We start from the raw sequence: 14,005 nt of genomic DNA, 5'->3' as shown, positions 1-14,005 counted from the left end.
CTCAAAATAATCCAAGATAGCTCACATGGGTGGGGAGCTATTGCAAACTAAACATTTCATTGTGAAATGGCATATACATACATCTAGTTTCTCCTTCCATAGCATCAATCCCAAGCTGCTTTGATGTGTTGTTATTCCATGTTTCCTTGTCCTGTTCCACATTCCAACTGTTGCTGGCAGTGGTGAGCAAATGCAGAATGTCTTGATGTCAGGACATTGGTAAACTGTGCTAGACGTTTGGTGGAAGAACCCTAACATCTAGTTTGGCCCTAAAGTAACATGTCATTGGGATGCTCAGTAATGTCAAGGGTATTTCAGCATTTCAGAGGAAGAGACAATCAATGGAAAGATGTTTTTAGGATAAACCATGATGCACTTCTTTGCTTTCTTTTTTCAGAGATGCCCAATGTTTTGTGGAAAAATTTGAAGGAGCTCTTGGCAAAGGCAAAGGGAAGAAATTTTATGCATATAAAGTTATGATGATGAAAGTAAGGATTGTCTCTCATTACGACTTTGAAATTGCTCACTCCTCCTTTTCCAAATATCTCTTCTAGAATGAATGGTTTCACTCTGCTTTTGGATGGCATTTATGTATATATATATTTTTAAAGAGCGTTTTCAGGGTATCTCACTTCTGCCAATGCAGCAAAACACTGTTCCTGTTTTATATTAATCTTTAAAACACATTTATGCCCACAAAGTTTAGTAATAAAAAAATTCTGAGCACTCAGGTGCTGATCACATTTAGTGAAGCATCTGTGAATAGTCACAATAGTTGTAAACAAATAATAAATGAAGATATCAAAATCAATGCTAAGGAAAAGTATACTGCAAGTCATCCGAACAAGGAAAGGTCTGCTGAAATCTTATTAAAGAACACTAGTATTAAATGCTTCACTGTGCACATAGGATTGTGCAGACCTAAGCAAACTTACAAAGAAAATGTAGGATATAAAATGTATTAATAAAAAAATGATAGAAACAAACCCAGAGGTTCACTGAGAATTGTTTGATGGGATGTGTAGGTCATCCCATTATTTTGATGGGATGAAGTGTAACTGAAAGTGACTTCAGATGATGAAATAAATAGGTGCAAGGGGGAAAGGATGCTGAAAAATCTTCTGCTTGAAGTCTTCTTCATTACCCTCTATTTTCAGATTACATAGAATCATAGAATAGTAGAGTTGGAAGGGGCCTATAAGGCCATCAAGTCCAACCCCCTGCTCAATGAAGGAATCAAAATCAAAGCATTCCCGACAGATGGCTGTCCAGCCGCCTCATGAATGTCTCCAGTGTCAGAGAGCCCACTACCTCTCTAGGTAATTGGTTCCATTGTCGTATGGCTCTAACAGTTAGGACATTTTTCCTGATGTCCAGTCGAAATCTGGCTTCCTGCAACTTGAGCCCATTATTCTGTGTCCTGCACTCTGGGGTGATCGAGAAGAGATCCTGGCCCTCCTCTGTGTGGCAATCTTTCATGTACTTGAAGAGTGCTATCATATCTCCCCTCAGTCTTCTCTTCTCCAGGCTAAACATGCCCAGTTCTTTCAGTCTCTCCTCATAGGGCTTGGTTTCCAGTCCCCTGATCATCCTTGTTGCCTTCCTCTGAACCTGTTCCGGTTTGTCTGCATCCTTCTTGAAGTGCGGAGACCAGAACTGGATGCAGTATTCAAGATGAGGCCTAACCAGTGCTGAATAGAGGGGAACTAATACTTCACGCGATTTGGAAACTACACTTTTGTTAATGCAGCCTAATATAGCATTTGCCTTTTTTGCAGCCACATTGCACTGTTGGCTCATATTCAGCTTGTGATCAACGACAATTCCAAGATCCTTCTCACATGTCGTATTGCTGAGCCAAGTATACCCCATCTTATAACTGTGCATTTGGTTTCTTTTTCCTAGGTGTAGAACTTTGCATTTATCCCTGTTGAATTTCATTCTGTTGTTTTCAGCCCAATGCTCCAGACCATCAAGGTCCCTTTGAATTTTGTTTCTGTCTTCCATGGTATTAACTGTGCCCCCCAATTTTGTATCATCTGCAAATTTGATAAGCATGCTCTGTACCTCCTTATCCAGGTTGTTAATAAAAATGTTGAAGAGCACTGGGCCCAGGACTGAGCCCTGTGGTACCCCAGTTATTACTTCCGCCCAGTTTGAGAAGGAACCATTGATAAGCACTCTTTGAGTACGATTCTGGAGCCAACTGTGGATCCACCTGATAGTTGTTCCATCCAGCCCACATTTAGCTAGCTTGCTAATCAGAATATCATGGGGCACTTTGTCAAAAGCTGTGCTGAAGTCGAGATATATTATGTCCACAGCATTCCCACAGTCTACAAGGGAGGTTACCCGATCAAAAAATGAGATAAAATTAGTTTGGCAGGATTTGTTCTTCATAAATCCATGTTGGCTCCTAGTAATCACTGCATTGTTTTCAAGGTGCTTACAGATTGACTGCTTTATAATCTGCTCCAGAGTTTTTCCAGGGATTGATGTTAGGCTGACTGGTCTGTAGTTCCCCGGTTTCTCCTTTTTGCCCTTTTTGAAGATAGGGACAACATTAGCACTCCTCCAGTCATCTGGCACTTGCCGGAAGCTGTTCAAATACTCATTGTGGGAATAGTTAGCATATCTGCTTGCAGAGAAAAGATGTGATTGAGACAGAAATGCATAGAAATCGGAAATACAAGGCACTTGCCTCTCCTATAACCTCAATAGACACGTTGCTGCCAAAGCCACTCTAACAACCTATATTGCATGTAAATTATGGATATTTTGTCAACATAGCGGTTTAAATTCATCAAACAGATTATTTGTTGAAAAGTGGTTTTCTTCTTTTCTTTCTTCATTGTCCTAGTGTGCTTTTTCCTTTTGTGATATTTCTTTCAGAAATGGATGAAATTTCAACGCGATTTTGAGAATTTTAAAACAGCCTGCATACCCTGGGAAATGAAAATAAAAGAAATTGAAAGTAAGAGATTGAGAAGAAGAATTAAACAAACAATTAGTATATTGCTCGGTGTCATGCATGAATGAAAAGAGTCAGAGTTCCAACAGCATGTCACCTTTCCCCCAATATTTAGGAAGCTGCCTTATGTCAGGTCAGACCATTGGTCCCTCTAGCTCAGTATTGCCTATACTGATTGACAGCAGTTCTCCAGGATTTCCAACAGGAGTATTTCCCAGCCCTTCATGGAAATGCTAGGGTTTAAACCTGGGACCTTTGGCATGTACAACATGTGCTGTACTACCAAGCTGCTGCCTTTGCCATTTAGATGGCCTTACTGCAATTAAATATTAAGTTACCAAATATAATTGTGTTAAATTATAATTTTACCATGCTGTTTTAAAGAGCAAAGGGTGCAGAAGCCAATGTGATATAATAAGAACAGCTAAGTCTTGATCTTCAGGAGCCCAGAATAAATCCTTGTTCAGCCATGATCCTCACTGAATGATCTTGGGAAGGTACCTTACTGTTTCTCAGAGACTTGGAGAGTTGATTATTATGAAAATAGGGAAGAGGATTGGAGCATAAAGGCTAATGGATGCATGGAAGCTCAGTTGTAACATGTGATGCCATAGTCAAACATGTTTTCTGATTACATAGGTATTTATTGGGCAGGGCCAGAAACAAAGTGGGGAGACCAGTGAATATAACTCTTAGTGTTGTACAGCAGGCCACATTCCAGTCATACAAAAGTTAAGGCATTTTGATACAACTACCCGTGTATCCTCCACCCAGGCAAGCAAGAGGTATTATCACAGGTCAAGGACACATTCCAGCCAGGCAAAAAGCACACAAGGCGGGTCAGAGCAGGACCAGTGTGGCATATGGCTTGTAGAGAGCAGGTGTGGCCTGGGGAAGAGACATAGCCGAAGGTGAGTCTTCTGGGCCACAGAAAGAGGCCTAGAAGGCCACATTTGGCTCCCAGGCCTGAGGTTCCCCACCCACGTTTTACACAATTCTTCTTTTTATTCTGTAGCTTTTAAACAACAACAAATACATTACCTCTCAAGGATTGTTGGAATTCCTTTCTCATTTATATTTACACGAAAATCACCCATACAAATATAAACAATAACTGGTGCCTTCCTATGGTTTTACCAGATCACTTAGTTAGTAATATGGCGTTATGTAGGTGGGGAAGTGTCAAGCACTGATTTATGCTGTGTTAAGTAAGCAAAAGTGTGCTGTTTTCTTCTTCTTCTTTGAAAGGACAAGAAAGATGAAGCAATGATTCATTTGCCCTTATCTCGCTTCATGTTTTACAGGTCATTTTGGCTCTTCTGTTGCATCCTACTTCATATTTTTGCGATGGATGTATGGAATAAATATAGTTCTGTTTGGACTGACCTTTGGTCTTGTCATAGTGCCCGAGGTGAGGATAACTCAGTTTATATGCCCAGTCTGTATTGCTATACCCCTATAGGTTTAAATGTCACATATGAACATGGGTTAAAGTCATAGATTCAGTGCTAAAGCATACAACAGGGACTGTAAACTTTGTTTAAAATTTCACTGACAAGAAGGTGACAATTTGCAAGAGATGATTGTTAAAGTTCTGGGGTCTATTTGATCCTAATTTGTATGTTTTCTTTCTTGCTTTTTTTAAACCAAAGTACATCAAGAATAGTCATGTTGAGAAAGCATCCTTTAAATATGGAATTGCCCATATCAAATGTTTGCTTTTAGCCTTTTTGTTTAGGTTTCCCCTCCCACACAAGACTGGATTTAGTTTTGGGGGATTTGTGTGTGAGGACGAGAGAGCAAAGCAATGGGGCTTATCACCATCATATTATTTCAATGGCTAATTCTCCTTGCCTTCTCTCAAATAACCCTTTGAATCGATGGAGAATGAAAAGGCATTTTTTCTTCACTAATGCAATATAAATTGAAAGTGCATTTTCTGTCTCCCCCAAGCCTCCCGCGCCAATGGTTAGCCATCAGCATTAAACTTATGGGCATGCACACAGAAAAAGACTGGACCAAAACCCCCAAAAGTCATAAAGAGAAATAAATCTGGTTCACTCACTCTCTTGCACACGCATCTGTCCACCAGTTCTTCTTGTCCTCTCCCCCTTGCCTGCTGTCTGGCACTGCCAGTTGTTGCCATTGGCTTATCCAGAAGTGTGGGCAGACAAGCAACCAGGCGCGCCATGTGACTCAGCTGCCTGCTCTGCCATGCTGCCAGTAAGCAGTGCTTCACCTCCTCTGCTCCTGGGGGAGGACAGAGCTTGTAGGAGCAACTGGGAGGAAGGACAGAGGAAGACCCTGAGCCTCCCCCTCCCAATGGGCGGCAAAGCAGGCAGCCTGCTGGAACCCTGCAGGGTGGCGACTGCTGCTCCACTCAGCTGCCTTCTTTTGGGGAAGTGACTGAGCTCACAGACACATGGCGTTGCTTGAGGCCAGGAGGCTTCCTTCCTAGGGCTGCATATGGGGCTGAATGTACAGCACTCATTCAGTCTTTCTGCACGTGCATATGGAATCTCTCCCCTCGACCCCCATGTTTTGTCAACTAATAAATGGCAATGAAGTTAAAGAAAATGTTTACACATAATGACAAGCTACGTTCAGGCTACTGTAAAAATTATCTCATATTTTTTTCTGTTTTACTTGACAGCAATTTCAGATATAAGATTAACAACAACAAAAAAATTCCCCAAAAGATCCCGTTCTATAGAAGACAAATAATGATGGCAGTCTTGAATGCAGACTTGTTGACTGCAATTTTTTTTAAAAAAAGGGATAATTTGAAGAAAGCTCTTTTTCCTTCAAATTTGGATGCTACCAGCAGAGAGAAGAGAAAGAACAGTTCTAATTGGTCTCTTTTCCCTCTCTGCTAATGTTGTGTAGTTAAAACTTTTCTCTCACTATTCTCCCATTTTCTGACTGCCGGCCAATCAGAATCCAGCAGTGAGTGGAGAAGGGAGCCTGCAGGGCACCCTGGTCAGTCTGACTATTGTTGGGTTGTACTGCTGCAACCATTGTGATGATTAAATGGAAAGGGGAGAGCCACATACCCCACTTGGAGCTGCTTGGAGTTCCCAGTAGCAGAGCTTGGAAAAGTTACTTTTTTGAACTACAACTCCCATCAGCCCAATCCAGTGGCCATGCTGGCTGGGGCTAATGGGAGTTGTAGTTCAAAAAAGTAACTTTTCCAAGCTCTGCCCAGTAGATAGAGCAGGTGACCCTGTTGAAGCCCTTGTCACACTGTGGAACAGTGAGGCATGTCAGGCTCTCGACACAGTTGCCCCTGAGCACCTTCTCTGGCATTGTGGAGCTTGGTTTGCACCTTGGTACACCAGTGAGCTAAGGGCAATGAAACATGCTGAATGATGGCTGAAAACAGGCTGGATGCAGTGAAACTCTAACCAGCCGTTCTTTGAATCCATCCTTAAACTAAATTGAAACAAATATAGATTGTCAAAAGAAAGCGTAGCTAGACCTGCACATTAATAAATTCTCAAAGAAGATTTGTCACAGTGCAAAATTAATACTTTAAGATGTAGGAACTTGAATAATTAAGATCTCATTGGTGGATTTGTCTAAAGATTTTGTAGGCTGTATTTTCACAAAATCATTTTAACATTAAGTTTAATGTTAAATAGCAGTAGGAAAACAATAAGTAGCCTAGAAAGCTGGTACTGTATTTTCATGCTGGCCTGTTTGTTGAGATTGTGTTTACAATTTAACACTTTGCGCTATGTTTGAATACAGGCATTGATGGGGAAACCATACGGAACTTTACCTAGAAAAACTGTGCCAAGAGCAGAGGGAGCGAGTGCGATGAACTTTGCCACGTTGTGGGACTTCAGTGTAAGTATGCACATTGCAAAAAAGCCATGCTCTATGTCTTTCTTTCTTTCTTTCTTTCTTTCTTTCTTTCTTTCTTTCTTTCTTTCTTTCTTTCTTTCTTTCTTTCTTTCTTTCTTTCTTTCTTTCTTTCTTTCTTTCTTTCTTTCTTTCTTTCCTTCTTTCTTTCTTTCTTTCTTTCTTTCGTGATCAATCGATCGATCGATCAATTGATTTGATTTTTATCCCACCCTTCCTCCCAGTAGGAGCCCAATCTTTTTGATTGTGTGAAATGTTTATTTCAGTCTTAGCACTTTCATTGTGCAAGTTCACCAGTTTGATATATGGAATTTAAGTAGATAAAATTCAAATCATTTTGAGAAAAGGGATCAGACTTGACACCAGGATTCAGTGGGATTTTCCGATGTGATGAAATAAACCTTTACACTGACTAATCACTGGGATTTCTGACATGGGCAGTAAGTTAAAAGGGAGCAAGATGGAAAGTAGCTAAAAAAAAAGATTCAATGTGTTGCTGAGAAACTGCCGCTTTGCTTTGTATTTATGAAGTTTACATGTCATATATAATAGACCCCAAGGGCCATCATATTGAGCCATTTCAGGCCAATTTCATGAAGTGCAGAAATATTGCAAGTGGATTTGCTTCAGTAGCACTGCCCCGTGGGATTAATTTGGCCTTCTGTGCTTATATGAAATAACAAACCTGCAAACTGGGAATGGCAAGAGAGCTAAAGAAGATAAATGAAGAGTTTGAAGAAACGAGCTCCTAGTCATGTGTTTCGCTGCCTTTTCTACCCTTAGGGATCAAAGATATTGTTCGCAGCAGAGCTGCTGAGGGATTTATGGTGAGCTACTTTCCAGAGTGTGTTAAATTACTGTGGGAACTTCCTGCAGTAGTTTAAAGAGCCATGGGGAGCAGTTTCCTGTGGGACATATTGCAACAGCAATTCCTGTAAATTCTACAATAAATGCTTGCTGCAGCCTGTCTTAACTACCAGGCAGCTTGAAAACTTGGCAAGCTGTAAGCTGACCAAGAAATTGCCTCCTTCCATACTCATGCTGGGGCTTAGGATAGGAAAGCAACTGCCCAGTCACATCTTTGGTACTTCTCCTTGTTAGCAGAAGAAGGAGGTTTCATGTGCAGCTGTGCTTTGCATACAGAAGGCCCGAAGTTCAATCCCTGGCATCTCCAGGTAGGACTCCTAATGTCCCCTGGAGAGCCACCATCAGTCAGACTCAGCAGACAATACTAACTCAGTATAAGGCAACTTTCTATGTTCCTATCTTCCTGACAGTGAAGTATGATGATGATGATGATTTATAATTATATTAATAAATTATAATTATAATTATAAATCATTATATTATAAATAATAACAATAATAATAATAATAATAATAATAATAAAAAGATTTGTTCATCACTTGCCTCCAAAGGTAGGTGGGTGAGCAAGTGGGGGGGCAGGACAGCGGGCAAGCGAGCAAGTGAACGGAGGGGGGGAGGGCAAGCGGGTGGGGGGAAGGCAAGTGGGTGGGGGGAGGGGGAGCGAGGGAGCAGGCCAAAGCGGAGGGTGAGTGGGCGGGCATGGGGGAGAGCAAGCAAGTGTGGGTGGGCTGGCGAGCGGGTGGGCAGCTCCCTCCCTGCGATCCGCGGCATGGAGTCTGCCACAGGAGGGGAGCGCTACTCCACCACCATAATGAGGGGCCCTTCAGGGCCCCCTGTGGACCGTGGGGCCCTCAGCCAGGGCCCCACCTGGCTGCTTTTTGGAGCCAGCCCTGATAGCTTGAGAGGTTGAAGAAAGAAGGGAGGACTTTAGTAACTATGAGTGAAATGGGCTTTGACAACCTGGGAATTCTTTGCACCTGTCTTCATTGTGGACCATGTAGGTCAGATTCCTGAGCCTGAACTAAATTTCTCAGAAAGGGAGTCTGAGGAACTGAGACAAATAGTGGTTACAAAAGACAAAGTTCTAGGACTTATTAAGAAATTAAAAACTGAGAAATCACTGGGTCTGGATGGAATCCACTCTCCGTACTTTAGAATTCAAATCTGAAATTGCTGACAACTTCTGCTGAAATCTTCTAACAACAATATTTAACTTGTTGCTAAGATCAGCTTCTTCCTAGACTGGACGGTGGCCAATGTAACACCAATTTTTAAAAAGGGGATCCAGAGGAGATCCAGGAAACAAAGCCTCATTAGTTTAATGTCTGTTCTGGCAAAACTGATGGAAAGTATTGTTAGAATTATCAAGCATATAGAAGAACAAGTCTTGCTGAAGCAGAACTGGCATGGCTTCTGCAAGGGTAAATCCTATCTCACTAATCTTTAGAGTTCTCTGAGGGTATCAACAAGCACATAGATAGAGGTGACCTAGCTGACATTGTGTACTTAAGCTTTTGATATAATATTTCAGGAAAGACTCCTTAGTGAGCTTAGCAGTCATGAAATAAGAGGGCAGGTCTTTTTATAGATTAGTAACGGGTAAGCAGCAGGAAGCAGGAGTAGGAATAAATAGATAGTGTTCCCAATGGAGGGATGTAAAAATGTAAAAAAGGATGACTTATTGGGGCCTGTGCTCAAGATCATTGGAGTTAGGAGTCAGCAGTGAGGTAGCCAAGTTTGCTAATGATACCAAATTGTTCATGGTGGTTAAAACAAAAAGGAATTGTGAGGAGCTCCAAAAAGGGCTTTCCATCTGCGTGAATAAGATATAGGATTAATTATCACACCAGGACTCTTGAGAGTCCATCTGTTGCAGATGATAAGGTATTAACTGTATTCAAATAATAATAATATTCATTTACCATATTCCTGGGAATTCAGAATCAACTTGCTGATGAATCCAAATGATGCATCTGTGATTAATATACTCAAGTAGGATGCTTTATTCACAATTATGAGCTAGCTAAAGGTTGTTTTTGTGGCATAATTTTCTCAAAACTCATTTCATTGTAATTTTTTGGATTAATTTATTTTATTGATCAATTCACCATACCTTAACATCTCAAGACTCATGCTTACAAGTTTCATGGAGGCTGCAATCCTATATGCACTTACCTGGGAGTAAGTCTCATTGTACACAGTGGGACTGACTTATGAGTACTCAGCTTTAGGACTGCTGTGCCAGTTTTGTAAACCCATCTGGGATTTATGTTTCAAGCCCTGCTTTTAGTGCTCTGTATTTAAACTGCTGTTATTTTAATGTCTTATTTTTAGCTGCCTGATTTAATATGTTTAGTGGATGTACAATTTGAAACTGCTGCTGGGGTGAAATTATTTGATGTTTTGATATCTTGGTATAGATTGCTGTTTTGTGTTTTGATGAATTTATAATTTTAGTATGATGTGAGCCTCCTTGGCAGGGCTTGTCCTGAAAGATAATATCAAAATGTTGAAATAAATAAATGAACAGATGATGCAACAATGGAGGAAAATGAAAGAGATCTCATATTGATAGGAATCACTTCAGTAAAGGGTGCTGCTAAAATTATCCTCAACTGAGTTTTGTCCCTGGCATTTAGTATTCCAGGTAATCTGGTTTTGTTTCTGAAGGGGCACTAGATGTGCTTTTAGACTATCAGCAAGTTCAGGTAGTATTCAATCACATACCGGCAAATTCAGGTTGTGCAATTAAATTTCAGTTGTATAGCATCTGGTTTGCATGAAGAAGGTCCCAGGTTCAATCACTGGCAGCTCGAGATAAGACTGGGAATGTTCCCTGTCTGAAACCCTGGAGAGCCACTGTCAGTCACTGTAGACAATACTGAGCTAGTTTATCACAGCTTTCAGATCTTCCATGTCTTATGCTCCCCGTTGGCCAACATTACCAATGTGCATTGAGAAAAATACATTGCAAAACCCCAAACTTAATATGATTGGTCATTGGGTTTTACCAAGTCTCTCTTTGTGTGGCATTTTACCAATGTGAAAGAGTACATGTCTGCATCAGTGAAAGTACTGCACAAAAAGCATATGATAGAATCCTATGCATGATCACATCAAGACTGCCTTTTGGGGTTTTTATCAATGCACAGATGTACATCAATAATGCAAAAGGGAAAGGCGACACAAATAAACTGGAGGAACTTGAAGGCTGAGCATACAGTAGGGCCTTGCTTTTCGCTTTACAGCGCTTCACTAATGCAGCGGTCTCAATTAGATGCAATTAGACTAAAGCCCCACTCATACAGCACTTGTTCTGCTTTTACGGCAGTTTTCGGGCATCGCGCGCCATTCTATTCAATGAGTTCTGCTTTACAGCGGTTTTCACTTTACAGCAGGGGTCTGGAATGTAACCCGCCGTATGAGTGGGGCCCTACTGTACTCTGGAATGACACATAAAAGAGCAGAACCTGAGGAAAGTCCACTCATTCATTCTTCATGATTAAAAAATATTGAGCCCAACTGTAATGCCCAGGAACAACGTCCTGACAGCCAGTTTTCTTCTATATAATGTTTTCCTTCAGTGGAAGAAAGCATATACCTGAGAAATGGTGTGTCAAAATGTAATAAAACCATAGTGCAGGAACAATCTGGGAGCAGGAGCTGGCAGGAACGTAATAATCTGTTCACAGATCTGTCATGTAAAAACCACATTCTGATGTAATCTCTGCTACATCTGTTTCTCTGTGAAGTAAAAACATTTCATGAAAATTGGCACCTAATTGCACATTAAGCAGGGATTAATCGAAGGCACACACCACCAAGGACACCATATTGGCAGAAAACCATAGCTTTAGATAGAATTTGTCAAGATCTATGCATGCATTTTTAATTTATCTCCCCCCTCCCCCTTGTAGACTGTGTCACAAGCTGCTTTGTAACATCAGTGAAGTTTAAAGTACCATATGTGATGTGGCAGGGTAGGGTGGGGTGGGAGGATTGCAATTGGAGAAAAGAATACAAAAGAATCCTTGCACATGTGATAGTGTGGTCCATTGCACATACACAATCTGGTAAGTGCATATGTGGAAAATTATATCCACTGCTTTATTTGTTTATTTAACAAAATGTATATATTGCTTGCTCGACAGAAGACTTCTGAATGGATCTTTTAAGTATTTACAGGATAAACCGATAGTTCCACTAAACTGGGCAGCCACTATCCCAGGACAAGAAACTCACAGGGGCCAGCAGGTTCCAGTTGGCTTCATGGGACAAAGCATTTCAGTGGGACATAGAAGATGTAGGTTTGAATCCTGGCACAGGGAGTTGGTGAAATGCCATTGGCATTCAAGGCACTTTGAGATTTCTGCTGGCAACAACAATGGGGGGGGGCAAAGGATGCTCAACGGAACCAGATCACATCTATTCACCTGTTAGGTCCTAGAAGATACTAAATTGCGATGGGACTCTGAGGTAGGGTCCCCCTTGCCTGGAGGAGCTGTGTTTATTATTTATTTATTACATTTATATACCACCCCATAGCCAAAGCTCTCTGGGCAATTTACAGCAATTAAAAACAATAAAAACAAATATGCAAATTTTAAAACACAAAAAACAATTTTAAAACACAATCTTTTAAAAAAACTAAAAACAATTTTAAAACACATGCTAAAATGCCTGGGAGAAGAGGAAAGTCTTGACCTGGCGCCGAGAAGATAACAATGTTGGCGCCAGGCGCACCTCATCAAGGAGATCATTCCATAATTTGGGGGCCACCACTGAGAAGGCCCTCTCCCTTGTTGCCAGACTCCCAGCTTTCCTCTGGGTAGGCACCCGGAGGAGGGCCTTAGATGTTGAGCATAGTGTATGGGTGGGTTCATATCGGGAGAGGTGTTCCATCAGGTATTGTGGTCCTAAGCTGTGTAAGGCTTTATAGGTTAAAACCAGTACTTTGAATCGAGCTCGGAAACATACAGGCAGCCCATGCAAGCGGGCCAGAATCGGTTTTATATGTTTGAACCGTCTGGTCCCTGTTACTAATCTGGCAGCTGCATTTTGCACAAGCTGCAGCTTCCGAACCGTCTACAAAGGCAGCCCCATGTAGAGCGCATTGCAGTAATCTAACTTGGAGGTTACCAGAGCATGGACAACTGAAGCCAGGTTATCCCTGTCCAGATACAGGCACAGCTGGGCCACCAACCGGAGTTGGTAGAAGGCACTCCATGCCACTGAGGCTACCTGAGTCTCAAGTGACAGAGATGGTTCTAGGAGAACCCCCAAGCTACAAACCTGCTCCTTCAGGGGGAGTGCAACCCCATTCAGAACAGGTTGGACATCCACCATCCAGTCAGAAGAACTGTTTGCATATATCAATATGCATGTAGAGCCCTTTCACACACCAGCTGAACATACAGATGCGGAGGTCGCCTGTGTGCTTCACTGGCAAGGGGTTGATCTAGCCTGCATCTCTTTTTTAAACATCTAAATATGGATTTGCAATGGAGATTAATCACCCCCAGAACAACTAATTATTAAAGTAGTTACTGAAATTATATTTGGGAGCTCATTTATTTTTTACTGAAGAGTTGTTTTTTTAAAAAAAGATAATAGTGACAAAAACCAAAATAAGTCTTATAAAACAAAAACTAGAACTTAAAAAACCTAATTTAATTGAACAGTGATTTGTTCCCTTACTGCTGCGTTGTCATTTTTGTGTGGCTTTATAACTTTCTGGTTTTATGTTGACCTTATGTTACTGATGTAGTTTGATCTTTGTATCTTGATATTTGATGCTTTGAATGCTGTGTTGTTTTGTTGTCATTATAAAATTACAATTATATAGCCACAAAAGTGGCTGCATACTGTAGCTAGCATGGATTTTTCACATTCCACCACATTAACTTGAAAATACCCCAAGTGCCATTAAGCTGCTTCCCATAAGCTCATTTCAAAACAAAATCTTATAAAATGTATAGTCCTGAACTCAGAAACACTTATTTAACATTTTCATGGTGATACACAAAATACTCAGAGAGAATCGAGAGTTCAAAGTGTAGAACAAGAAATAAATTCCAGACTCCTGTTGGACTTTTTTCTGTCAGTGGTCTCATAATTTGTTGAAATTAATTAAAAATTAACCATGTTCACACAGTACCTGTAATCCTATTACTGACCTTGCCCCATACCCTGACCTTCATCTTCTACAGTTTAAAAGTTTTTAAACGCACGGCTGATGTTTAGTTAATTTAAGAAATTTAACATTGGAGTCTATGATAGTGCAGGCATGCACAGTGAGAACCA

At 41.0% G+C, this 14,005-nt stretch overlaps 1 protein-coding gene across 1 annotated transcript in view; it reads left to right on the top strand.

The window, feature by feature from the left end:
* The window catches only part of TMC1 (transmembrane channel like 1), a 141,178-nt gene that overhangs the window by 69,315 nt on the left and 57,858 nt on the right, over window positions 1-14,005 (top strand). The window contains exons 7-10 of the mRNA XM_061609349.1: window positions 398-488; window positions 2,893-2,974; window positions 4,276-4,382; window positions 6,722-6,820. Coding sequence (XP_061465333.1) covers window positions 398-488; window positions 2,893-2,974; window positions 4,276-4,382; window positions 6,722-6,820 — 379 coding nt within the window. The remainder of the gene's footprint in view (window positions 1-397; window positions 489-2,892; window positions 2,975-4,275; window positions 4,383-6,721; window positions 6,821-14,005) is intronic.

The sequence above is a fragment of the Rhineura floridana genome, chromosome 1 (genome assembly GCF_030035675.1).
Source record: "Rhineura floridana isolate rRhiFlo1 chromosome 1, rRhiFlo1.hap2, whole genome shotgun sequence".
In the NCBI taxonomy this organism is placed as follows: Eukaryota; Metazoa; Chordata; class Lepidosauria; order Squamata; family Rhineuridae; genus Rhineura; species Rhineura floridana.
This window is presented reverse-complemented; position numbering and strand designations above follow the sequence as displayed.